At 36.6% G+C, this 26354-nt stretch overlaps 4 protein-coding genes across 5 annotated transcripts; all 4 read right to left on the bottom strand.

The window, feature by feature from the left end:
• Positions 1-720: 720 nt before the first annotated feature.
• On the bottom strand, positions 721-5901 carry LOC116307504 (uncharacterized). The gene is made up of 5 exons (XM_031717776.2): positions 5168-5901; positions 2597-2968; positions 1878-2252; positions 1724-1789; positions 721-1571 (listed from the first exon to the last, which is right to left on the bottom strand). The coding sequence occupies exons 1-5, from the start codon at positions 5238-5240 to the stop codon at positions 1264-1266; spliced, it is 1194 nt and encodes a 397-aa protein (XP_031573636.2). The 5' UTR covers positions 5241-5901; the 3' UTR covers positions 721-1263.
• A 336-nt stretch (positions 5902-6237) lies between these two features.
• LOC148913853 (uncharacterized) lies at positions 6238-8659 on the bottom strand. The gene is made up of 3 exons (XM_089025906.1): positions 8372-8659; positions 6707-7072; positions 6238-6442 (listed from the first exon to the last, which is right to left on the bottom strand). Exons 1-3 carry the CDS (start codon positions 8568-8570, stop codon positions 6318-6320), a joined length of 690 nt encoding a protein of 229 aa, XP_088882032.1. The 5' UTR covers positions 8571-8659; the 3' UTR covers positions 6238-6317.
• A 1367-nt stretch (positions 8660-10026) lies between these two features.
• Positions 10027-13928, bottom strand: LOC116307467 (uncharacterized). 2 transcript variants are annotated; one of them, XM_089025930.1, is made up of 4 exons: positions 13801-13928; positions 12491-12526; positions 11648-11902; positions 10027-10895 (listed from the first exon to the last, which is right to left on the bottom strand). In XM_089025930.1, exons 3-4 carry the CDS (start codon positions 11679-11681, stop codon positions 10588-10590), a joined length of 342 nt encoding a protein of 113 aa, XP_088882056.1. In that variant the 5' UTR covers positions 11682-11902; positions 12491-12526; positions 13801-13928; the 3' UTR covers positions 10027-10587. The 2 variants fall into 2 exon arrangements, with proteins under 2 accessions (XP_088882056.1, XP_031573595.2); XM_031717735.2 differs by lacking the exons at positions 12491-12526; positions 13801-13928 and having other exon boundaries at positions 11648-12091.
• A 1853-nt stretch (positions 13929-15781) lies between these two features.
• Positions 15782-25905, bottom strand: LOC116307474 (ATP-dependent RNA helicase DDX51-like). Its single transcript, XM_089025805.1, has 6 exons — positions 24713-25905; positions 23013-23246; positions 20357-20562; positions 19445-19613; positions 18364-18614; positions 15782-17163 (listed from the first exon to the last, which is right to left on the bottom strand). The coding sequence occupies exons 1-6, from the start codon at positions 25789-25791 to the stop codon at positions 16901-16903; spliced, it is 2202 nt and encodes a 733-aa protein (XP_088881931.1). The 5' UTR covers positions 25792-25905; the 3' UTR covers positions 15782-16900.
• Between the last annotated feature and the right edge of the window lie 449 nt (positions 25906-26354).

The raw sequence follows: 26354 nt of genomic DNA, 5'->3' as shown, positions 1-26354 counted from the left end.
ACAAAATTGGATGAGGCCTTAGGGCCGAGTCTAATTTGGCAGTCAGAGGAATTTTTCGAGTCTAATTATTTCTTGATTGGGGAGCATGAAATTCCATTACCTATTGATTATATAGCTGCCTAATTAATCCCATATCAACAAGACAAGAAAATAATTGGACAGTTACCTATATGGGATTAATGAGAAGCTGTATAATTATGGTAATAATAATAATAATAATAATATAATACTCCATTTTCGATTTCTCTGTTTTCATGGCTATACTCGATTGTTTATTGCAGTTATTTCAGGGCCATAGCCACAAGTACGCGGTTGTACGTCCGGACTACTAACCCATTTTTCCCCTCGTAAAAAAAAATATTACACACTAGTAGCATCTTTTTTTAAACCGGACCACTGTGCAAGTGGAGCTACGGCCTCGTTCTTTGAATATGAATGTGTCTCAATGAAAGTCCGTGGAATTTCAAAGCATTTGACTTGTATTTGTTGAAGTTGTGCATTCTTTACTTTACCGCATATAGAGGCTTTGCACCATCACGTGATGGCAACCATGCCAGGAGGCAGGAACAATTGAATCTGGTCTAATCTGATTTACATGAGAAAGGATTCAGGCTATTGTTGTGCCTCCTGTCATGGCTGCCATCACGTGATGGTGCAAAGCCTCTATATAGGTATTGTTAAAGTATTCTGACGCTGAAACGAGCTAACTAAACAGCAGTGTTTGAATATTTCGAAAACGATTTATTAACTGACAAAAAATAATTACGAAGGACAGAGGTGGTGAAAGAGATGGATTTTATGAGATATTAGAGAGTTTTAGATTGACTTTTTTTCCTCCCCGCAAACGGCAAACGTGACCACGTTTTCATAGTTTTCCTGTATTTTACTTTACCTTTTACAAACCTTCTCACCAAGCGCAAATACTCTTTCTTTTTTTTTCTACCACTTGGACTTTTTTGCGATTCTTTTTCAGTAATTTAAAAGAATTTTTTACTGGTCAACTGACGTTTCACGTTTGCCGTGAACGTAAATCTAAAACTCTCTATTGATATTTTTTTATGTTCGTCATTTGTTCAAACTAAACAAACCGCAAAAAAAGTAGAAAAACAGCACAGTTAATCAGCTTATGTTCCATTTAAAAGCACGCAGATTTAAAACAAAATAAACAAATAAAAATTTTTTTTCTGTTTCCAAATCTTTGTCCGGTGAGTTGTAAGTCCATTTGGTTGTCTGGGGTCACGTGATTACCTCTACCGCAAAGCATCATGGTTTCTGTACTTTTACTGTCACACTCTTACGGTGGTCCTTCACGCTTTCCCCGTGAGTATTCCACGCAGTCACGTAGAACCTGTAAGTTTTCCCGTCTTCAATGTCACCAGCCTCGTAGTGATGTACGTCTTCGTTCACGTGATACGTACTTGACGTCACTTCCTGTCCTGCTTGGTCTAGTTCTACTATGTGAACAGAATACATGAGCAGAGGGTATCCATGGCTCTCTGGTTCTCTCCAGTTGACTGTGATTGACAGGTCTGCTGTGTTTGCGCTTACGATGGCTGGAGACTCCGGTGGTACTACAATGCAAAACAAAACAGGGTTAAACTAGTAGGAGTAGAAGCAGGAGCAGGAGCAGGAGCAGGAGCAGGAGCAGGAGCAGGAGCAGGAGCAGGAGCAGGAGCAGGAGCAGGAGTTGTAAAGGTAGTAGAGGTAGTTAAAACTTGCCTACCTTCTTTGATCTTGGATCGTTCATCCGTTTCAACATCCCTGATTAGAGCCTCAATGGATGGTCCTCCTGTTAATGTTCAATACAACAGTTAAAAACATCCATACAAAAAACGGTTTTAGATGACATAAAAATCCCAGCCTTTATATTCCATTACCTGTAACAACAAGCTTAACTTTACTGACGATAGCAAGCCCTGTCTTCAACATCAGACTACATTCATATACCCCATTATCTGCGTTGGTGACATTGGATATTACCAGAGTAGCAGTGGCCTCTTTCCTAACACGAGTCGGGTGCAATAACCTCGCTGGGCACTCACTACTGATGGTCCATACCCACGTGCCTTGGTACCTGTGCTCAAATGCTATGCGTTGGTTGCCGTGGTTACTGGTATAGTGACTCCATATTGGTGAGATGTCGCTGAATTCCTTTTCTTTCGCAACCACGTGATAGTCCCATACAAGCTTGGCACTTTTACCAGCACGCATGCGTAGTAGCTTTGGTGGGACCCGAGTAAATCGGGCAGATCCTAGTATTTATAAGTAAAACGAAAAGGAAAGAAACGAGAGGAAAGGATAAATATTAAGGAGAGGAAGGGAAAAAAATGAAGAAATAAAATTAATGAAGAAAATATGTCTTATATGGATTCGAGTTAAAAACGTCTGCGCATGCTCGAAGTCTGTATGCAAATTAGTCCAAAACGTCAATATTCTTTTATTTCCATACTAAAAGAAGTTTGAATTTTTGGAGAACGTACTCAAATGCATGCACGCGCAAACGATTTTCTCCATGAACCAATATGCAGGGTGTAACTCAAACAAAGAATGTTATTCTCAAGAGAATAACACGTGATTAACAAACTGCAATATTTACCTTTAACTGTCAGTGCTATCGATGACGTGATCAGCATGTCGGTCCCTAATTCTTGTATCGCTGCAACATAGGTTCTTGTATCCTGGAAGGTTAAATTCACTATCTTGAACCAAGCATGTCCTACACTCAAATCACCAACCCAGCTTAACCTTCCTCTGTATCTCAAAACACTGGTATCCAAATCACTACCAAACACTGGGCCGTAGCCGTGTGACATGTAAGCGAGCTGCGGCTTTAGTTGACCATCTTCTAGCAGGCCAAAACGGATCTCAAGGAATCTGCCATTTGTGATGTTCCACATAAAAACGACGTCTTGTCCGATGGTTCTTGTGATGGACTTCACAGACGTGATAGATAGTTTTTCAGATGATGCTGAAATAATGCGCAAAGCTAAAGAAGCTACATATATTGATCAATATTAAAGACAATTTCCAAGGACAAGGTCATCCAAAAGGACAACCACAAGGACAAGGACGGGGACAAGGACGGGGACAAGGACAGGGAGAACCACAAGGACAAGGACGAGGACAGCCACAAGGACAAGGACATCCAAAAGGACAACTACAAGGTCAACCACAAGGACAACCATGCACAAGGACGAGGACGGGGACGGGGACAAGGACAAGGACAAGGACAACCACGAGGACAAGGACAAGGACGACCACAAGGACAACCATGCACAAGGACAGGGACGGGGACAAGGACAAGGACAAGGACGACCACAAGGACAAGGACATCCAAAAGGACAACCACAAGAACAACTACGAGGGCAAGGTCAACCACAAGGACAACTACAAGAGTTGAGTGTTGTGTGCATAGAAAATTTAATGTAGTGATAGTGCGTGTGAGTGAAAAGTGTCCCCAATTAGTGCGAAAGCGCTAGAACGACTAGACACTTAAAGGGCCACTTGGACGAAAATCGTTCCAAAATTAAAACTCTTTCATTCGAGCTGGAACTTTGCTGAAATAATCTTGAACACATTTAGAACCACTCACTGAAATATCTTTCTAATATTCGAAAGGGAAGGCCCAAAATTTTACGATTTATTTTCGTCCGCCATTAATTTCTTTGTGTCACGGCCAACGAGTCATTATGTACAGCAGTTTTACGCTGTGACGTCATTTACTCAACACCGTCATGTTAGCGTCGTTTTAACCATACATTTCTTGTTAAATCACCTGAAGTTTATTTGATGTTTTAAACGCGTTATCGTGAAAAGAATCTCTAAACAGACTTTTTTTAAACCTTTGATACCTCTTCAAATATAATGGAAACTCCTTTGGACGCTCGCTTTGTCAATCCTGAAGAGTTAGAACCATAAGTTATAATGTATGAAGATGAAGCCGAACTAGAAGAAGAAGAATTGCTTGGGAAGAGGTTTTCATAAAAATTCCTTACGTTCATTTCATTATTTGTATTTGCTACATACTGTCCATGATATAAAGATCTTAAATTTGAAGTTTCAATGTAATCTAATAGTGATTGATGTTATGAATTCTGCGTTGTGATATAAAGATTTGTGACAATATACTTAGATCTATGTGCCGAATAATTTAGAATGCGAGCTCGTAATTCTCCTAGCTGATTTACTACAGGACGGTTATTATTTGCTTCAAAATGTTTATTATGCATTGAATAGGTACAAACATACGATTATCTAATATTATCTTTGTAAAAGAACATGTCAAAGGTTTCTTATTTATTACTCGCGCGATAGCGGCGTCTGTCACTCAGCTCGTAGATTTTTCTTTCATTGTGTCGGATGTCTCGCGGACCCAAATTGTGGGGTTGCTCTTTGCCCTTGTATGTAAATATACCTTGAAAAGTTGTTATCCTTAAAATGATTCGAATAAATCCCGAATATCTCAGTCACTTCGCGCGATGGAACCGCTAGAATCTCGTCCATGCGTCCTACTTTGTTGTGATTCTTGGCGTGCCGAGATGTATTGAAATTTTCGAATTATGATCGACAGTATTATTGAAAGTAAAAAATTTCTGCGCCTAGACATTGTTTGGTCATATAGTAGTTAGGAAACCGAATGAAACATTATATATTTTCTGAATAAACCAAATAAACCGAGTTTTACGAACATGGCACATACATTACCCACCAATGTTTTGGTTTGGGTTGAGTAAATGACGTCATAAGTACTCGTGCCAGTCTTCTTGAGCCGAATTCTGTGAGTCAAAGAAATTAATGGCGGACGAAAATAAATCGTAAAATTTTGGCCCTTTCCTTTCGAATATTAGAAAGATATTCCAGTGGGTGGTTCTTAATGTATTCAAGATTATTTCAGCAAAGTTCCAGCTCGAATGAAAGAGTTTTAAATTTGGAACGATTTTCGTCCAAGTGGCCCTTTAAATAAAAATGATTTTACAAGGTCAACCACAAGGACGACCACAAGTACAACATATCAAGGACAAATGTAAAGAAATCGTTTTATCAGCGCTAGCTATACATAAAAAATGTTGTATCCAAGTTTCCGCTTGTAAAAAAAAAAAAAAAAAAAAATTAAAAAGAATTGAACTGACTACGATTAACTAAATGAATCTAGATTGTCAAACTTTACCAGAATGTCCCTTGAAGACTTTGCACAGTAGAACAAAAAACACGATCTTGGACAGCAAAACCATATCAACCATCTCAACAAGTTATTCTTCGAATTCACCTTGCTTGTGAATGAACCTTCGCTGAATCTTAGCTATGCAATCTATATATTGTAATGTAAATAAAGTGTCAATGAAAATCAACTTTGCTAGATATTTTTTCACTTTGCTTTGACGAATGAATGTGGAAGATAGGAAGGCTAGGAAGGATTGGTCGAGTAAACTACGTTACAGTATTGTTTACACTTCGTGGCTAATAACAACGTCATAAAGTTATAGTTCATTGGTGTGTATTTGATAGGTATATTATTCAATGATCATTCATACATACATACCTTTTCTATTTCACAAAGCTTTGTCGTGTGATGGTAGGTTGCAGACGCCATCTTGCCACAGTCTTCACCGATTTGATTGCTGACAAACTGCCATAAAGAGCTTAAGTTCGCGTTGTTTCGTTAAGTTCGTTTTCTTTTGATATTTTTTCTCTAGTGATTTCTTAACCTTTATGAAAGTTCATTACTATCGTACTCGAGCACAAACGAATCGAAATTTAGAAGTTGTTCTTTACCGAGAAAAACCGGAGAAACACTCATAGCACTATAGAGAACAAACAAACATCTCTGCTTATATACGAAGGCGAGTCGAAAGAGTAAAACGACAACTGCTGTGGCGAGTGAATTTGCATCTTACCCCAATGGACTCAGTACTAATCGAAAATACGGCGACCATCTTTTCAGGGATCAAAGCAAAACAAAGATGAAAGGAAATATATTTCTCATACTCATTAATAATTCAGTCTGTAGTAACTGGAACAAAATTAATTCAGTCCTAGTACTGAATTAATTTTGTTCCAGTTACTCCAAGTCGAATAATTAATGATCATGAGAAGTCATTTCAAAGCCTCCAACATAGGACTGGACGGGATTTCAAGTCCGCGCAATTAGTTTCTAGGCTAATTGCTTAGACTTGAAATCCCGTCCAGTCCTCACTGTCGGCTTTGAAATATTACATAGTTTCGTGTGTTTGTCTTTCTTTTATGGGTAAAGGTGATCGATGTGCCGTCTTTTTTTTAATCAATGAATGTCATCACCGGTAACAAAGCTTTATTTGCCCCTAGACACCCCATACTTTGCAAGTTATACAAGGCTTTGTTGACTTGGTATGCCAATTCAACCAAATACCTGGACTCTTGGTAGATATTGTTGATAATGAAGCAGTAGTCGGCATACCAGTACGTCCTAGAAAGACAAGAGAGAGAGAGAAAAGGAAAGCTATAATGAATAAATTAACAAAATAAAAAACGAAGAAGGAAAGGAAGGAAGGAAGGAAGGAACAAGGAAGGAAGGAAGGAAGGAAGGAAGGAAGGAAGGAAGAAAGAAAGGAAGGAAGGAAGGAAGGAAGGAAGGAAGGAAGGAAGGAAGGAAGGAAGGAACAAGGAAGGAAGGAAGGCAGAAAGAAAGAGAGGAAGAAATAAAGAGAGAAAGAAAGACATTCATAATTACCAGTCACAATCAGCATAACTTTACTAGTTTCACTTGCTCCGAGTAGTGACTTCAATGTACATATATACGTGCCACTATCAGCAACCCTTACATCAGAGATCACTAGTGTAGCTCTTGCTTCTTTTCTTATACGTGTGGGATTTAGAAATTGTGCTGGGCATTCGGGACTTATTTTCCAATTCCATCCATCGAACTGGTCTTCGTATGCAATGGTGTATTCCTTGTCATCGTAAAAACTCCACGAGGGAGAGTGGCTATGAAACTCGAAGTCCCTGTCGTCCACAGTGTAGTCCCACACAAACCGAACAGTTTCTCCAGCAATAACAGAAGTATTTCGAGGAAATTGGGTGAATCGTAACGCCCCGTCTGTAAAAGTTATAAATTAAAATAGTTTTATTTTTCGACCCGTGTTTTCAATCGACATTTCCATCAGAATAAAATACAAATTCTACCTTAGAAATGTAGCCATGCTCGTTGATATAACAAAAGGAAAAATTGATAAACCTTTGGTTGCATAAAACCAAAATGGCGGTCATAAAAATCGTGCAAAACAATATAGTCTAATGCTCACAAGGAGTTTTAAATAATAAATATTTAATCTGAATGGACCAAATCCACTTGGGCGTGATATTTTGCCATTTCAGCCCACGTGTCCTTCTCTTGAGAATAAGATTCTTTGTTTGAGTTGTATCTATATTTGTGTGTCTTCTCATGCACAACCGTTAAACAAAGAAATGATACTCTAGGGAATGATACGTGGTCTAAAATGGGAAAACAGTGGATTAGGCTTTGATTACGTTTATTGAGCTGCTTTGAATTCCCTTGAACATTTTTCCAAGTATAAGATATAAGGCAGGAGAACATGAATATTGATGACCGCAAGCAGATAATCTTTTCTCAAGAGAATGACACGCGTGGTCTGAATTAGGAAACCATTTTACACCACGAAATTGATAGTCTTTAGACTCTTACATCCATGGTTTTCTTTTGTGTCAGCGAATGGTCTACAAGCCTTTGATATTTCATATTCGGCTATCGGGCTATTGACTCGTAGAACATTCGGGCGTTATATAAAGCTGGTTGCAGTAGATTTTATAGCCATTGTTTTCTTTTGTGTCTATTTGACTATTACACATTAAGAGAGAATTCTTTTCGTTTTCAAGCGGTGAGCGCCAAAAACTATTTTCTTGAAGGAAGGCTGTTGTACAAGGTTAAAATCCTGCTATTCAAAAAGTTTAGCTTGTTTGGAAGTGGAGATGACCGAAGAAAGTGCGATCAAAGTGTTAACCCAAAGCAAAAATTTGAATCGAAAATGAGGTTTAGGCCTTCATTTGCTTATTTCCCATATATTTTCTATAAAAAAAGCCTGACAAAGCAACATTCTAACACAAATGCAACAAAACATCTTTGTACAATTGAAAATACCGCTTCAAACAAGCATTTTATCATAGTACATCAGTTTCTAACTGTTAAAAACAGGTTTTGAGTGTTAACCCAAAACGAAAATTGGGATCAAAACTCATATGAAGGTCTAGTTTTTGGCGCTTTTTGCCACCATTGCTCGTCGCGTCATCAAAAGAAATTCCTCTTAACAAGTCTCACTGGTTGCTAGACTTTTAACAATTTTTGTATGCCAGAGGCTTGGAGTCAAAGGTTTCCACTTACCAACAATTAAAGAGCTCACATTCAGCATTAAAAACATCAAGAGAGTCTTGAATACAGACATATTATCGATATGGCATACACTCAATTGAAGAATCGTTGTCGGGTTCACAAAATATAGAACATAGAAGCTGAGACCGAAATGGCACATGGGAAGTACGTTAATTAGATGCATGCTGTGACCGGCGACCCGTGGCATCATCCACTGTTTTTAATACGCGTTTGGCATTCTAAACCGACTGCATGGATGTCGCAAATGAATAAATTATAATATAATTATGTCATTTCCCATGTGCCATTTTGGTCTCAGCTTTCATGTTCTATATTTTCTGAACCCGACAACGATTCTTTTCAACGATCATCTTTTATTCTTCTTCTTATTCTTATTACCAGTTTTCTTATCAAGTATCATTTACACTCGATTGCAGAAACGTTGTAGTATACATTTATACATAATATCTAATTTATTCAGTATATTTAATGATATGCAGAACAGAAAAATCGCTTTATTTATTGTTTGTTTCATTCAATGACTGTCAAAATATTTTTTTCTTATCTATTAGATCGTACAGATTATAAATCAGTTGGTTTTAAGCGTTGAAAATGGTTATTTTGTATTGTGTATCTCATTTAATATTTGTATAAATGTGTAAATGTATACTACAACGTTTCTGCAATCGAGTGCATATACATATATATATAGGTATATATGATTTGTAAATAGTTATCTTTATTTTTAAGATTGTGAAGCGCCATGAGCACAGGATGTGTGCGCTATATAAATAAAGTTATTCTTCTTATTATTATTATTTCTTCAATTGAGTGTATGCGACTCACAGAGGATATGCCTACTGACCAAAGATCATAGAGAAAAAAAGTGCAGTCCTCTTTCGGATCGTTACATCGGAAGTCATGCAGCTTGTAAGCGCTTCCTTCAAGACGCTAATGAATATTCATTTTAAATTGCATAATATTGATAATAACGAAAATAATAATAAGAACTAAAACAGCAAGAATAGCAAGAACAATGAACAATGAACAAACTGCCCAGGGGGTGGGGGGTGGAGGGAATCTCTTGAAAAGTGGGTAGGGGTGGCTCAACGGACCTTTTAGGGTGGAAAATAAGACCTCGCGTACCTTTTAGGGTCTCCGGCTGACTCCGTACCTTTTAGGGTCAGATTTGTTCATTTTGAAAAATATCAAACGTCATACAAGAATATAATGGTTGGAAACGTTGTCATTTTAAATGTGGTTGTACCTTTTAGGGTCATTTTCAAAACTGTCCGTCGAGCCCCCCAATCCAGCTTTTCGGGAGAGTTACCCCCCCCCCGGGCAAACTGCTCACGCCAAAATCTTATAAATTTACAATGTAATTTGATAAATTAATATTTGTTTAAGCCTATATTTACTAACTACTGATTGGTTGCCTGCTGATTGGTTGCCTGCTGATTGGTTGCCTGCTGATTGGTTGACTGCTGATTGGTTGACTGCTGATTGGTTGACTGCTGATTGGTTGACTGCTGATTGGTTGATGTAGATCATTTATGTAGAACATAAACATATTTTGTGGTTTTTGGTTTACCTTCGTCGTCTTCATTTCATTTTGGAAGTAATTATTCAATATTTAGAAAAAGGAGAAAAATGAGTCGACAATAAAATGAAATTTTCCAATGCTTTATTCAAAAATATCATAACAAAATATAAGAATACTAATTGACATTTGATCACGTTTTGTGATTAATGAATTTCTACAAGCAACTACAATATTAGCCGTTTACTTAGAGCGTCATTTTTATTCCTAACTAAACTAAACTTATTTTGCACGAAGTAGTACAAAATAGTCTACAAAAGATCAATAGTTTTCTATTTCTATCAGTATAGTAGTGTTTAGAACTAAATAGTTCTAGTGTTTGTACTCTATATGTTTTATCTAATATTTATTCAATCAATATAATGCGTTGATCCTATAGACTTACGGTTCTAAATAAAGATTAGAATCTAGAATTGACTGAAGCATTGACAAGCCGGGTACATTGGCTTTCCTTGAAGCAAGTCGAAACAGAAAAAGCTATCGCGCGTCTTTTATATCCTTATCCAAAACATTCTATAAAATTAAGTCACAAAAGAACAATATAATTTTTCACTTAAAAATCTTTGTCGTTGAGTATACGTTCCTTTTAGTCGGCTGGGGTCACGTGATTACAGTCTACCGCAAAGCATCATGGTTTCTGTACTTTTACTGTCACACTCTTACGGTGGTCCTTCACGCTTTCTCCGTGAGTATTCCACGCAGTCACGTAGAACTTGTAAGTTTTCCCGCTTTCAATGTCGCCAGCCTCGTAGTGATGTACGTCTTCGTTCACGTGATACGTACGTGACGTCACTTCTTGTCCGGCTTGGTCCAGTTCAACTCTGTGAACAGAATACATGAGCACAGGGTATCCATGGCTCTTTGGCTTCTTCCAGTAGACATTGATTGTCAGGTGGGTTATCTGTGTACTGAGTGGTACGGGGGAATGGGGTCGCACTGAAACAAAATAATCATAAATAAATAAATGAAATAATAAAATTAATGAACGAGGATGGAGTGAGGAAGAAATGAAGAACCCAAATTATAGAATAACTGTTATAAATGTCGCGTTCTGATTGGTTTGGAGCGCGTGCTTTATGAGAGCACATTGCACGCGCGCGCACTTTCCGTTGCGTCATTCCTATCTATTATTGTAATTTGTATTTTATAAAAGAAATAAAAAACTTGCTTGCTGTGCTGTGCTGTATGCAGTCATAAAGCACTTGGGGGTTGGCAGAACACTCGAGAAGTGTCGAGAAGCACTCCGCTACGCATCGTGCTTCTCCTAACACTTCTCTCGTGTTCTGCCAACCCCCGCGTGCTTTATGACAGCACACAGCACGCGCGCGCGTTTTCTACTTCTTCAACAATGATTAGGCATCAGTCTATTATTTACTATCAATAGACGTCACTTCCAGTTATATCTGTGTTTTGACTGAGGGGCAACTAATTGGAAGCTTGGACGATCTTGGAGCTTGTATGTGTATTTTGATTACTTGTTTCTGGTTTAGTAGAAGTAGTAACTATGAGGACAGTCGCTACGTGTATATTAATTGCCCCAAAACTAAAATCATGTGCTCGTTAAAAAGGAATTACCGATTGGATGAATAAATGATAAGATGTATGAGTTGATAAGCGAATAAAGACATGAAAAAGAGAAAGAAAGAGCAAGCAAGAGATCTATTTAAACTCTCCTTTCAAACACTTACACATGACTGTTACAAAAGCTTCAACAGTAGTCATGGATACGTCATTCTTGGCGGTGCAGATGTACTTCCCAGCATCGCTGAGCTTAGCACTTAGAATCCATAACTCTTTACCAGATACATACGAGGGGTTAATGGTACCACTAGCCTTTGACCAGGAAACGTTGGGAGCAGGATCGCCTGTGGCGTTACACAGGAGAAGTATTGGTTCCCCTTTGGTCACTGTCTTGTTCTCAATAGGACTGATGGATGGGCCAACTATGTAACAGAATTTTAGAAGTTAAAAAATGAACATAGCAAGGCTACATCACACACTTTGTTGGCTGGAGGGGGGAAATATCAAATCAATTAAAATAGTTATTGTTAGTTTACTCGCGTCATAAAGATGCAGCACGTTAATGACAATTGATTGGCCAATCAAAATATTTCAGTTTGATTAGTTAATCAACCGCATGATCTTTAATTTGATTGGCTAATCAAATAGATTTTTGATTTGATTGGCTAATGAAATTAGTCTTTAATTTGATTGGCTAATCAAATACATCTTTGACTTGATTGGCTAATGAAATTAATCTTTAATTTGATTGGCTAATCAAATAAATTTTTGATTTGATTGGCTAATGAAATTAGTCTTTATTTAATTGATTGGCAAATCAAATACATCTGATTTGATTGGCTAATCAAGTAAGTCTTCATTTGATTGGCTAATAAAATACTTATGTGATTTGATTAGCCAATCAAATTACTTTTTGAATTGATCGACCAATCAAAACACGCAAATCAATGCATCTTTTAAAATTTGATTGGACGATCAAAGCTATCGTAATAAAATCAATATTTTTGTACAAGTTTTCTGTCAGTTGTTTGGCGAGATTTCAATTCCTGAAAAACAAGGAAAAAAAATTGGTTAGTACTGATGCTGTTTCTGTATAGCTGTCATGAGATAACAGCCCGCATTTGTTCCTAGCAGTACTCAAGCTTGTCTAATGGTAGCTAAATTATCAAAAACAAGCTAGTGGGCTATTACAAATAACGCAAGTGTTCTGACTGACTAAACTATATGCTATAAAAATCGCCTGTTTTGAAATGATAAAATGCAATAAAAATCTATTTATTTCCGTCATTTTCAAATTAAATACTGTCGAGCAAGTTTAAGTTTGTTTATATAAAAACAATTAGACGTCTCATTATCACGAGCTGAGAATAACAAATATTAGAGAATATCGTGTTTGGAAAACCGAAAGATTCTAGCCCTCCCAACTAAGAAGGGCTCTTTCCATAGTATTAATGGACGGACTATTAGATAAATGAGAAGGGGGGTGCGCTATAAATCTCCAAAACAATATCGAGCAAGCACTTCACCTACGAAAAAATATCGCGCAACCTATCCTTTCAGTAATAGTGCAGCGCAACCGTGACGTCATCAAAACGAAGACAAAGGCGAAATTCGGACAAACAAACTTACAAGTTTACCTTCAGCAGATAATTTTCACAGCCGATCGCAGTTGATCTTAGTTTACATGGGTTATTAGTGTAACTTTAAGTAAAAATAATAAAATCGGTTCGTATAATCCTCGTAGCGGTTAAACAGAATGCAATGTTTGTCCGAATCTTAAAGCTATTTTTAGAATCAGTGCGCTGTGCTATTAAGAAATATCCTGGAAAGACACGAAACAAACAACCGACCCCTCCCCTCTCAATTATCTAATGGCCCATCCCTTAAAATAACGGAATTTATCGGGAAAACACCAGCGTGTACCCTCGACTCTGAGACTATCGCTACTCTTGTATATATTTGAAGATATATATCTTCCTATATTATCTATGCAACATATTCGAATAAACAATTTAAAGCAAGTTAAAACTACAATAATTTTCGTTTATTCATTGCTTTGGGAAAATACTCTGCAAATGCTCTTTTTGATCTACGTTTTGACAAACTTGAACCGTGGAAAGCAATACTGAGAAATATTCAAGAACTCCAGATCCTGAAAAAGACCAACCAAGTATGGTGGAAACGTAGATCAAAAAGAGAACATTTGCAGAGTATATTCCCAAAGAAATGAGCCGCGAAATGAAAAACCCCTGCAGAAACAAGGTTTCAGGCATACAATACAATGACTTTCTAGAAGTAGTTTTTGAATCATTTCACTTACAAACGAGATGTTTTGAAAAAAAGTTTCGTCCTGTATGCCAACATTAATTCAGCGAGAATTTTCTTTGAAGGAAATAACTTTGATACCTTGGGCGAGGAGGCATCCACAGAATGTAAATAGAGTGATATTTCGTGAAGATTTATAGCATTCTATATTTCCTGTATTGCTGACTCCACAGACTTTGAATATTCATTTTACATCTTTGACTCTTTCTCTGGCACATGTTCAAGATTTCCAAACATTTTTTCCGAGTCAAAACTCAATTTCGAAATTACACGTGTCAACATCCTTATACTACATGACATGAATTGTGACAAATATTTGTGTTTCGCTTATAAATGAAAATTTCATTTCAAAATAAAGAAAATAGAGCTTTTTTTTTTTGAGCGTACTGTTTTACCATTTCACTGAGCTTCATTCATTTTAGTATAACTCCTTAAATATTACCGTTAAATAACCACATAATTCTCAAGGGAATTGCCTAAATATGGTACATTTATGCTGAACTCTGAAAAACTTCAAGTTCTAAAAATAAACTTGGCTGAACAAAATAATATTTTGGTATACTTTTGATTTATACAGCAAATCAGAAACCTCGCTTATTTTCAGTGCACATGCAAAAGACTTTCCGAAATTTCTTTTTTATTCAAATTTGTATTTCCTCAAGGAAATAGTAAGACAATATAGTAGCTTTCGCTATCACGTGATGGCTGCCATGACAGGATGTACAATAGATTCTTTTTTTCCCTGGGAAACTGAATTCTTTCTCATGTAAATCAGATTCGATCACATACGATTGTCCCTGCCTCCTGTTATGGATGCTATCACGTGATGCTGCAAAATCTATTTTGTTAACTGAACTAAAAAAACTATGCAAGGTATTCTGGAATTTGTAGTTAATGACGCCAATTAATGATAAATAAATAATAAAATTTCAGTTTAAAACTGCTGGAATAGTGTGTGTGAGAATGTGACTCAAAACCCCTTGAGATATGAATGACAATGAAACAGTCGCCATCTTGGTTGATGTAACAAGAGAAGCTAATGAGGAATGCTTTGTTATCGTCAACCAACATGGCAGCTATGACGTAACATGCACCCCAAGAATAGGAGGATACCAATGAAACAGCCACCATGTTGGTTGTTCTAACAAGAGAAGCTAATGAGACATGCTTTGTTATCGTCAACCAAGATGGCGGCAATAACGTGACATGCACCTGCTGTATCGCTTAAAGTTCCTTTCTAAGCTTCATCAAGCGAAAAAGTAAAACGAAAGCATTCGTCAATCATCACGATATATTTTTTTCGTTGTTTTTAATAATACAAGCAAGGTAAGAAATCCATCAATAGGAAGATGTATGCATATATTATAAATATTGAAAATGAAGAATCCGTACAATAAGAGCCGTATAAAACCTCTTTTTGAATTCGTAGGATACCGCTGTGTTCCTTGATTACAGACACATTTACCCAGGGTTAGCCTCGTATCAGTGTTTAAATATTCTCAAATACCAACGGTAAAGTAAATACACAACTTCAACAATACAAACACTTTGAAAATGAACAGGCTAATTGTCCTATTTTACTATGACGTCACTGCTTGTTTATGTGGAGGATAGAATCGCCAAATCCACTTAGAAAATTCAACAAAATTTACTCCTAGCGAAACAGTTTAATCTAAAATGGCCTGGTTTTCAGATATGATATGTGTTAATATGTACTAAAAAATATTCTGAGCGTTTGCTGGCTATTCTACTTCTCTTCATGGATTGATACAGGTTTTAGGACAATTTTCGGTGAATTTGCGTTGATTTCAGACCCCCGCCGACGACCATGATCCTCTGCATTTAAACAATAGATTGTTTTGATGTGAAGTCATAGTGAAATAGGGCAATTTTGGGCAACAGAGAACTCGAAACTGAAGTATTAACGTCAGGTTGGAAGTTCATACGAATCTCAGGTTCTACGGATGTCTTAAGAATATCGCAGAAATATGGTATTTTTTATTATAATTTTCAAATGTTTCTCTTGGATTTCAAGCTATGGCTTCGAATCCTGGCAGCTTCATGTATTACTTCCTTATTTGACCGCTTATTTATTCAATTCTCACCTCGAATTCTATTAACTGTTTCAATGCTGAGAAATAAATGGGCCGAGTTGACATTGCAGTGCATTGTGGGACTGTTTAAAGAGACATTTCCTAGACTCTTCCAGTCTCTCGCTCGTCCTTTCCGTCTCCACACTTAGAGACTGTAACGGTACAATAACCGAAAGGACTTATGGGTCCCGAAAACTTGGACCCAGCGTGCTTTGGGAACCAAAATACTCGTCCAAAGTCTCTCTCGTTTTCGCCGCCATCTTGAAAATATTGAAACGAGAGAGACTGTGGACGAGTGTTTTGGTTCCAAAAGCTTCCGGGTCCAAGTCTTGGGGACCCATAAGTCCTTTCGGTCATTGTACCGTTACAGTCTCTAAGCGTGGAGACGGAACGGACGAGCGAGAGACTGTGGAAGAGTCTAACATATTTCCAAGATGGCGTCTTTTTCGACCCCACAATGCACTGCAATGTCAACTCGACCCAGTTTTCCCCCAACCTTGGAATGGCTACGAATTTGTTGCTTTTTCAGTCTTGTTTCATTGCTGAAAACTTTCCGCTTGCAGTTTGCCCGTAAATATGTCGTCAGTCTGTATAAGAATAAACCTAATATGGCGTTACCTTTTTACTGGTAAGAAAAAAACGGTGAAAGTCGGGAAATATTTAACTATAAGCGAACGAGGTCGTTGACGCTATAACAACAGTTTAAAATCGCAAAACCTTGGGACAAAACTATCGAAAATAGTTAGTGTCATTTTGAATTCGTAAAATATCGTAAATACATACAAAATGCTTGCTTATAGACTCCTTAACTCAGGGTTAGGTTCACTTTAGCGTCAAAATATTCACAAATACCAACGGTAAAGTAAAGAATGCACAACTTCATGAATACAAGCAGTTTGATATCCCATAGACCTTCACTGGACAGCCAGAATTTTCTTCACGAAATAGAACCTAACCCTGTACAACAAAAAAGATGTTGGGAACTGAAGTAAAATAGATGTACTATTTCCCAATATTTGCCAAAAGCTGTTCTTGCAGATATTTCTCAGCCTCGTCTTGTCCTCGTGTCTTGTGTCCTCCTTGCTCTTGTTTTTCGTTTTTCACAGTTTCTTCCAACTTTTCGAGAGCATTTTGGTATTTTTCAACCAGTGGTTGGATCTCCTCGTCCTTGAATATTTGTTTAGGGATCTTGTCTCGTCCTGTCTTTTGGATAAGTTCTTTGAAGTGGTGAACTTGGTCATTGTGAAGCAGCGTAAAAGCAGTTCCTGTAAAACAAGCACAACAGGATTTTAGGATATTCTTTCCTGAGGGATTGCTTTCTTGTTTACAGAAGGATTTGGTGCAAATGATGGTGTTCATCGACTTTATACAGGGAGATAGAAGGATGTGCTCTCGTCATGAAAGAAAGAAATGAGAATTTAAAAAAATAGCACGACAGACTATACATTGACAATAGACCTATCCCTAATTCGCTTGACTGACCACGAAACAATAACTTGAAGTAGAGACTGAACTTGATTCTTCTATTCAGCAAGTTCGAACCTCGACTTGAAAACATTGTTTCGTGGCCAGTCAAGCGAATTCGGGATACTAAGTTTATTGTCCTATCCTTCTTTCTACTGAATATTCACCTGTCCATCGTTGTACGATTTGAATACGTCAAAAACTGCACCAAGTCTATAAATCTTCAAATTTTATCCCTACCGCGAAGCATTTCTTGACTCACGAATACACGGATAGGAGTATTCGTGGGTCTATTGTATCACTTGGTTCATTTGCATAAAAAAACTTTTATAGTCCTCCAGCCTGCTTTGCGCGCTGTGTTATGAAACCAGATAAACCAGTTTAAGAGTCAATAGACCTCATCGGCTCTGATGTAATATTTTCCCATTTCAGACCACGTGTCATTCCCTAGAGTATCATTTCTTTGTTTAAGGTTTGCGCTCGGTTGCACACGAGAAGACACATGAATATGGATACAGCTCAAACAAAGAATCTTTTTCTCAAGGGAATGACACGTGGTCTGAAATGGGACAACATTACGTCAGAGCCGAGGAGGTCTATTGCATAAAAAACTGCGAACTAAACCAGATATAACCAGTTTGTTATGGCTTGCGCTTCGTGTGTAGTAGTTTTCCTTGTGTTTGCGTTCCTCCTTTGAACCACAATATACTACTTCTTAAATCTTCCCAACAAATCTGCTTTTTGTTAACATTATTATTCATATTTCGTCGTAACAAATTCCCTTTCTATTGGTTTTACCTTCGCTTATTACCGTATCCTTGAGTCGTCTCACCGAGACCTTTGATTTCTTTCTGTCCCGTATTTATTATCATTTACCTTTATTCCCTCCCCTAGCTGTACGCCTCCCTCGACAAATGTATCTATCCTAGTATTATCATGTTCAGACATCACTGTATACTTCACCATACTACTGCTCTGCTCCTTATTCAACTATCATTTACCTTCATTCCCTCCCCTTGCTGTACGTCCTACACGATGAATGTAAGTCTTGACAAACTTCGGTGCATCGTAGCTGATAACATAAGACACGTTATCTATATCCATTCCTCTGGCCATGGCGTCTGAACAGATTAGTAGATGTATGGAACCATTCTTGAAGTCTCTCAGGATTCCATGTCGCTGTTGAGCGTTAAGATTAGAGGAGTATTCCGCTACCTCGATACCACCAAACAGCTTGATGAGAAGACACAATCTGTCATACAAATAACAAGCGAAAGTTATGAACTATTTGTAAGAGAATAGACCTCTTCGGCTTGGGGTAATGCTTTCCCATTTCAGACCACGTGTCATTCCCTTGAGAATAAGATTCTTTGTTTGAGCTGTATCCATATTCATGTGTCTTCTCATTTGCAACCGAGCGCAAACCTTAAACAAAGAAATGATACTCTAGGGAATGGCATGTGGTCTGAAATGGGAAAACATTACGTCAGAGCCGATGAGATCTATTGGTTAGTAAAATAAAGACGTCATACAAAGGGCAAGGTGTTAAAGGTCATATTTCTGGCTTCTCAATGGATGAGGTTTCACGTGAAGGCCAACAAATTTAACTGTTTCCTGGCAGCAGTGATGAGAGGGTAGAAATGTGGTATGGAAGGTGAATTAGAAAACCGGAAGTTGTTTCACCGGAAGTGACAACATTGATGTTGCTGCTGCTGCTGCATGCTGATGATAGTAATGATGATGATGATGATGGTGTTGATGAAGATGTTGATGAAGATGTTGATGATGATGATGATGTTGATGCCGATGATGGTGATGGTGATATTAATAATGATGATGATACAGGTGATGATGAAGATGTTGATGATCATGATCATGATGACGATAAAGATGGTGATGGTGACGATGCTGATATTAGCGATGATGATGTTGATGATGATGCTGATCATGATAGTAATGATGATAATAATGTTGATCATGATGATGATAATAATGATGATTATGATGATGCTGTTTGTGATGGTGATGCTGATGATTGATGATGATGATGGTGATGATAATGACCCCTTCTGTTCAACTAACCTGTGAGTAGCCTCAAGTGATGACGTAAAGCACAAGACTCCAGTAAGTTTCTTCTGTGTGATAAGATAAAGCAGCATCAAGGGCTTCTCCCCAGCATTACATATCACCATGTACTCAGTTAACCCATGTGGGACAGTGTACCGACTCAATGTTCCTTGATCACTGTCATCTAGGTAGACAAAATTTACATGTGAGTAGAGTTTGTTACGGTAGGTGTATCCTTTGATTCCAGGGTTTTATCCAGGCTTGCCAGTTCTTTTTACACAAAACCTAACAGGCTCAATTACAATTCCATTTGTGACTTAACTATGCCCTGACTTTGATCAGCCCAGAGTCTGCTTCATGGTTCGATCTGTGAGTAAGCCATGCTCTGACTTAGATCAGCCCAGAGGTTGTTTCAGGGTTCAATCTGTGAGTTAGCCATGCTCTGACTTAGATCAGCCCAGAGGTTGTTTCAGGGTTCAATCTGTGAGTTAGCCATGCTCTGACTTAGATCAGCCCAGAGGTTGTTTCAGGGTTCAATCTACGAGTCAACCATGCTCTGAATTGGATCAGCCCAGAGGTTGTTTCAGGGTTCAATCTACGAGTCAACCATGCTCTGAATTGGATCAGTCCAGAGGTTGTTTCAGGGTTAGATCTGTAACTTAACCATGCCCTGACTTTGTTGATCAACCCAGACATCATTTCAAGGTTTTATAACATTGAACTTTGGTTTAAATAAGGAATGGTTTTATTCAAAAAAGTAAAAGAATCACAGCAAAGAGACAGCACAACGGTTGTCAAGACACTGAGAAAAGATGTACTTGAGCAACAATGAGAATACATCCCGTTATTTCTGCATATTCACTTTCGCTTTAAACACTTCATCAAGTTACAAAACAGGTTATTTATAAAAAAATACTCATTTCTTACCATTTCCATTAGTGAGTGTTTCTGGAGGCTTAGAAGCGATAAATAATAAAGGGTCGTTCAGTTGTAACGGCGCAAGTTTTTCTGGACTATGAGTCATTGTTGCTGAGAACAACAGCTTTTGAAGAGGGAGTTGAAGATGTGATAATCTTGCTGGAGTGAGTGGAGTTTGAAGCAGTCTTGAGGTTTTGAGGTTGAACGCTGGAAGGCTAAAAAATAAGTGAGAGAAAATTAAAAATAACTATTATTTCATTTTCAAGTTTCCATTTTAAAAATATCTAGTTAATTAAAAAGTGTCATAATTCAATAAAATAAAATAAAATAAAATAAAATGAAATGAAATGAAATGAAATGAAATGAAATGAAATGAAATAAAAATAAAATAAAATAAAATAAAATAAAATGGAATGGAATGAAATGAAATAAAATAAAAATAAAATAAAAATAAAATAAATAAAATAAAATGAAATAAAATGAAATAAAATAAAAATAAAATAAATAAATAAAATAAAATAATAAATAAATAAATAAATAAATAAATGAAATGAAATGAAATGAAATAAAATAAAATGAAATAAAATAAAATGAAATAAAATATAAATAAATAAAATAAAATAAATAAAATAAAATATACACCGAATCGAAATATGGCGACCAATTTGAATAACTATTGTTCTGCACTGACTAGCGACTGACTAGCCTCCTATACATGTGAAAATGCTTTTATGTTTCCACGTGAACACGAGGCTAGTCAGTCACTTGTCAGCGCAGAACAATAGTTATTCAAATTGGTCGCCATATTTCCATTCGGCTGTATTGAAAACATTTTACGAGATTCATTTTCAATGTAAGATGAAGGGCAATATTAACTCAAGCAATTTTAAGATTAAAACTATTAGTTCTTTAGGTTTCAACAAGTGAGTAATTTTGAAGTTTTTAGTGCTTGAATCACTAATGAAAGCTACAGTTATCATAACCTATATTAGCATACTTATTATATCCAAGGGTTAAAACCACTCAAAAGATAAGCTATTTATCTAAAGACCTACATTAGAGATCTATAGATTTTCTCTTAAACATTGTTACTATGATAGACAATTTTATCATATAATTATCCATAAAATACCTATATTTCTCCTTTTCGAAAAACTGATATTTTCACATGTGAAAATAACATGTTATTTTCACATGTGAAAATATCGTTACCTTCCGTATTTAAGCTATTGGTTAGTTAGTTATAATAAGAAAAAGTTGATTTTATGGATAAATATATAATAAACAGAATATTACATGGGCACTTGGAGATACAAAATCTATCACTAGTTCGCTGCGCTCACTTGAGAGAGATCTTTTCAACACTCGAAGATAAATTTCGTATCTCTGCGCGCCCATGTAATATCCTCTATTTATGCCCTAAAAATATGTAAAACCTCACTACAGCATTTGAACATGAATCTTAACTTTTCTTGATAAAAAAAACAGTTATAATATATTATATACAAAAAAATATATACACAGGAATCTATAGATTTTCTCTTAAAAATTGTAACTATGATAGACAATTTATGAACGAAATTTTATATTCTAAAAATATGTAAAACCACATCTTCAGCATTTTAACATGAATCTTAACTTTTCTTGATAAAAACAAGAAATATATACACAGGAATCTATAGATTTTCTCTTAAAAATTATAACTATGATTTCATAAACGAAATTTTATATTCTAGAAATATGTAAAACCACACTACAGTATTTTAACATGAATCTTAACTTTTCTTGATAAAAACTGTTACAATATATTTTAAAATACAAAACATATATACACAAATGCAGTAGATATCTCATTATAAGCTTAACAGTCTTAAAAGGAATCATTGAAATGAAAAGCCTACCAAAATAAATAGAAAACTTGCCAGAATATGTATTTGACTCTTGAGTATTTTTGAGTGTTTCAGTTTTTTGTGCAAATTGCTTTAAAATGCAACAGCTATGACTTCCTGACATGATGTCAAGTGATATGAGCTGTCAACTGAAATAAAAACAATTGCATAACAACTCTGGTATGAATGATAACAGTCATGTACGATTTCACTGAGTTATGGTAAAAGTTCATGATTTTGACACTATTTTACTTAGGTTACTTTACAGGTAGAAGGGATTCCTGTGTTGTGCCTTATTTAAGACAGCCTTGTTTACTGATTGATTGATGATGATTACTGATGATTTCAATTTATTTATCTAGTAAACATTGCCATTATGGAATAACACCTTTTGGGGAAGCCGTGCATGTACTACAATCTCAAATGTGTGATTTCAGATAAAACTAAGGGTTGGCAAGGGTCTGAGCTGAGAATATTGTGTAATTCCAGAAAATATACATGGAATGAAATGAATTTCTAAGAGTCTGAGGAGGGTGTTCTGAGTATTCTCAGAAAATATCCATACCTCCCCCATGGAGTGGGATTGGAATTTTCAAGGGGTGGGGAGGGTCTGAGGAGGGTATATTGTGCAGTACTGTACGAGAAAATATCCAAACCTCCCCCATGGAGTGGGATTGGAATTTTCAAGGTGTGAAGAGCGCCTGAGTAGGGTATTGAATGGTTCCAAAAAAAACCTATTTGTGGCAGAAGCCATTTGGAAACCCAATGTTACTCACCTATATCCATTACACAGAGAACCAATAGAATCTTGTCTCTCAGAATGATTGACATATGAAGCTTTGAGCACTTTATTCAGCCAGTCATGATACGATTGGTCCAGCAAGCGATCTGCTTCATCAATCACAAGAAACCTCAGATGTTGCAGAGTAAAGTGCCGAGTGTATGACAGGTGATCCACAAGACGACCAGTTGTCGCAACCAGGATATTCACATGGCTAAAACTGCCATACCTGAGTTTGACAAAATTAATAATTTCTTAATATTGGTTTTATAGGACACATAATCTTATTTTTAACTCTATTTATTTATTCTCTAGAAAATTGTCCTGAGTGAAAGGTTTTAGGGGATTAGAGGATTGAAATATTTAATCAAAAGTAAAACATCTCCGTCAAGATATATACAGTCAATGTCATTTACGTTGTCCACCAAAAAAAGACATTTACACATTTACACGTTTACATTTAGACATTTAGACATTTAGACTAAAAGAAATATCGCGTGTTTCATTATGTATTCTTTGCCTTGTGTGCGTCAGCCTGAACTTTAAATGTAAAATTCAACCCATGTCAATCGAAAATCCAGAATGCCCCAACCATTTAGTGAGGATTTAAGATGGAAAATGGTATTTCAGCGTTTGTTTTATGCCAGAACGTTCGAGGAAACACGTGATATTTCTTTTAGTCTAAATGTGTAAATGTGTAAATGTGTAAATGTGTAAATGTGTAAATGTGTAAATGTGTAAATGTGTAAATGTGTAAATGTGTAAATGTGTAAATGTGTAAATGTGTAAATGTGTAAATGGGTAAATGTGTAAATGTCTAAGTGTGTAAATGTGTAAATGTCTTTTTTCGGTGGACAAAGCTAATGACATTGACTGTATATATATTTTTCTTTGCTTGATGTTGTTTTTTATTTCTTTGATTGATGGCCATCAAAATTCTAGTCAGCAAAAGAGATATCAAGCTTGGTGGATTACACTTTAATGATAATGGAGTTAATGAGGCCGACAAAAGGAAAGTATGAAAATAATAGTGGTATTAGTGGTATCAAGACATGAATGTCGGAGTCTCGTTATGAATCTGGCTTCAGATTGGATGATTCAAAAATGTTAAAAAACCCTAAAGTGTTCATTGTTCTAGTGCACGTGCTTTAATGAGGTTAACAAAAAGAAAGTATAAAAAGGATTATGGTAGTTGTAGTATAAAGTATACATGTAATATGAGGTGCAGAAAAATTTATCAATAATTTTTTTTAAAGACAATTTCTCACTCTTATTTCTACAATTACCCCTGGGGTCAGTGCTCCCATTGAAAAAGGGCAGGGATGCTTGTTGCAACTTCTAGGGTTCCATTCTTCTTTGGCCAATAAGAATTGACTTATAACCACAAGATAACGGAAAGACAACAATAATGCTTCTGATTGGCTATTGAACATTCTTGAAATACTTCTAGGTGTCCAAGGTTTTTCAATTCGCACTGTAACATGTTTATTTCCAGTTCACCATCTGATTTCCGTAACTTAGATAATGGATATCGGAACCTTTAACTGTCACAAATTAATAGTTGCCATGATCATCTCCTCAAGATCCAGTTACCCCTTGTGGGTCATTTTCAAAATGTTGTATGAGTATCCCCACCCTTATATAGTAGTATGTCCCCTCCCCCTGGAACTATTGCCCTATTTCTTTTATACTTACCCTTGTCCAATAAGACTCTCCTGTTCCTTAGCCAATGCCTTATTCCCTGACGCAAGCCCAACCTTCAAACCAGTTCCTTTGACAAAAGCCTCAAAAACCTGTTTAACCTGAAAAGCCAGATCTTTTGTGGGCAGTAACACTAAAGCCTGTAGGAGACAGACAGTCTGAGTACTTAATGCCTGTACAATGGGTATAACGTATGCTAATGTCTTTCCACTACCTGTTGGGGCGGACACACATATATCGGATGGTCGGTAACCTCCAATGCCGTACAATGATCCTTTTTGAATTTGGTTTAAAACGGTTGGTATTACAGCTTTCTGGATTGGAAAAAGTGATGTTATCTTAAGTTCCTGAAGTCTGTTCTTTATTTGTTTGGACAAGACATCTAATTCATCAACAGGTAAAAGATTGGAGTTTAAGTCTGTATCAACGACCTGTGGCTTTGCAAGCCAGTCAGGGAGGGATTTTTCAACTTTCTTTACATCTTTATTTCTCCTTTTTTGTCCAATTACAGTAAAACCCACATCAGTCTTACTCGCTTCTGAATCACATATTTCTTTTGGAATCTCCTCTGTTGAGTCTTTTAGATTTTCTGAGATTCCAGAGATTTTTTCAGGAATTTCAATTTTTTCTTCAACTTCAGTATTTTTTTTCTTTTTCTTTTTCAACTCGCTTATTTCATTAATATCTTTTTCTTCGGCCATTTCTGGTTTATCTTCCTCTTTTGCATCACTAGTGCAGATGTTAACCTTTGTTTTTATTCTTTTTTTCTTCTTTTTCTTCTCACGTGCTTCCTCAAATTCCTCGTCCGAAGTTGGCATATCCTTCTCTTTTGTCTCCAATAAAACTTTGGCTTTCCTTTCTCGTTCCTTGGCGAATTTCACGTCCTCAGTTTCATTACTTTCCTTCGTAATTTTGCCATCTTTTTCGTACATATCTTTAGTCTCAATAGCAAGTTTTCGTTTCCTTTTTTCAATGTGTTTCTTGAGCAAACTAAGTCTTTCAGCCTCGTCGTCTTTTCTATTTGGTGTCAATTCTCCGTCCCCCATGTAACGACTCACCACAAAAAGATCCATTTTAGATCGCAGGAGGTTATTAATTACCGAGTTTTCTAGATAATGAACTTATGAGTGCGAAATCCTTGTAGAAAATACTTTACCTTTTCGTCCGCCATCTTGGAAAACTTGTTGGAGAAGGAATGGAACGGGCACATGGCAAGATACACAGGAAGCCCAACTTAATGTATCATGCTTCTAGAGAGTGGGCGAGAAAGAAAGAGAAAGGAAGAAAGAAAGATAGAGAAAGACAGACAGACAGACAGACAGACAGACAGACAGACAGACAGAAAGAAAGAAAGAAAGAAAGAAAAATTATAGAAATTTAAAAAAATCGCTGTGCCTGCTTTTGCTCATCAAACAATAATGATGTTGGTAAACTGCAAACTGTACTTCTATTACATGTCATTATAAAACACTGGAGAAAGTTTTAGCTTACTTTTATTTATTTTTGTACTGAACAGAAAACAGGCAAAGAGGTTAATTTTGTTACTTATCTCTCCATGAAAATAGGTCATCATCAGAATCAAATACTCCAGCAACAGACACATCTGACATATCAGATATCGAGCTGGTGTCCAAGA

This window comes from Actinia tenebrosa, unplaced genomic scaffold (genome assembly GCF_029948245.1).
Source record: "Actinia tenebrosa isolate PJP-AT-01 unplaced genomic scaffold, QUT_ActTen_1.0 PGA_scaffold0__85_contigs__length_37466705, whole genome shotgun sequence".
Classification (NCBI taxonomy): Eukaryota; Metazoa; Cnidaria; class Anthozoa; order Actiniaria; family Actiniidae; genus Actinia; species Actinia tenebrosa.
The sequence above is the reverse complement of the archived record's forward strand: the minus strand, read 5'-3'. Positions and strand labels throughout refer to the sequence as shown.

Excerpts from the sequence above, each read along its gene's own strand:
- LOC116307504 (XM_031717776.2), bottom strand. The coding sequence starts at position 5,240 with ATGGTTGATATGGTTTTGCTGTCCAAGATCGTGTTTTTTGTTCTACTG. Across the intron at positions 2,253-2,596 it reads GATAGCACTGACAGTTAAAG|GATCTGCCCGATTTACTCGG; the intron begins GTAAATATTGCA and ends TATAAATACTAG. Across the intron at positions 1,572-1,723 it reads ACGATCCAAGATCAAAGAAG|TACCACCGGAGTCTCCAGCC; the intron begins GTAGGCAAGTTT and ends TTTGCATTGTAG.
- LOC148913853 (XM_089025906.1), bottom strand. The coding sequence starts at position 8,570 with ATGATGCCACGGGTCGCCGGTCACAGCATGCATCTAATTAACGTACTT. Across the intron at positions 7,073-8,371 it reads TGTGAGCTCTTTAATTGTTG|ACGGGGCGTTACGATTCACC; the intron begins GTAAGTGGAAAC and ends TAACTTTTACAG. Across the intron at positions 6,443-6,706 it reads AGTTATGCTGATTGTGACTG|GACGTACTGGTATGCCGACT; the intron begins GTAATTATGAAT and ends TTGTCTTTCTAG.
- LOC116307467 (XM_089025930.1), bottom strand. The coding sequence starts at position 11,681 with ATGACTACTGTTGAAGCTTTTGTAACAGTCATGT. Across the intron at positions 10,896-11,647 it reads AGCTTTTGTAACAGTCATGT|TGCGACCCCATTCCCCCGTA; the intron begins GTAAGTGTTTGA and ends ATTTTGTTTCAG.
- LOC116307474 (XM_089025805.1), bottom strand. The coding sequence starts at position 25,791 with ATGGATCTTTTTGTGGTGAGTCGTTACATGGGGGACGGAGAATTGACA. Across the intron at positions 23,247-24,712 it reads GAGAGTCTTATTGGACAAGG|GTATGGCAGTTTTAGCCATG; the intron begins GTAAGTATAAAA and ends TGTCAAACTCAG. Across the intron at positions 19,614-20,356 it reads AACACTCACTAATGGAAATG|ATGACAGTGATCAAGGAACA; the intron begins GTAAGAAATGAG and ends TTGTCTACCTAG.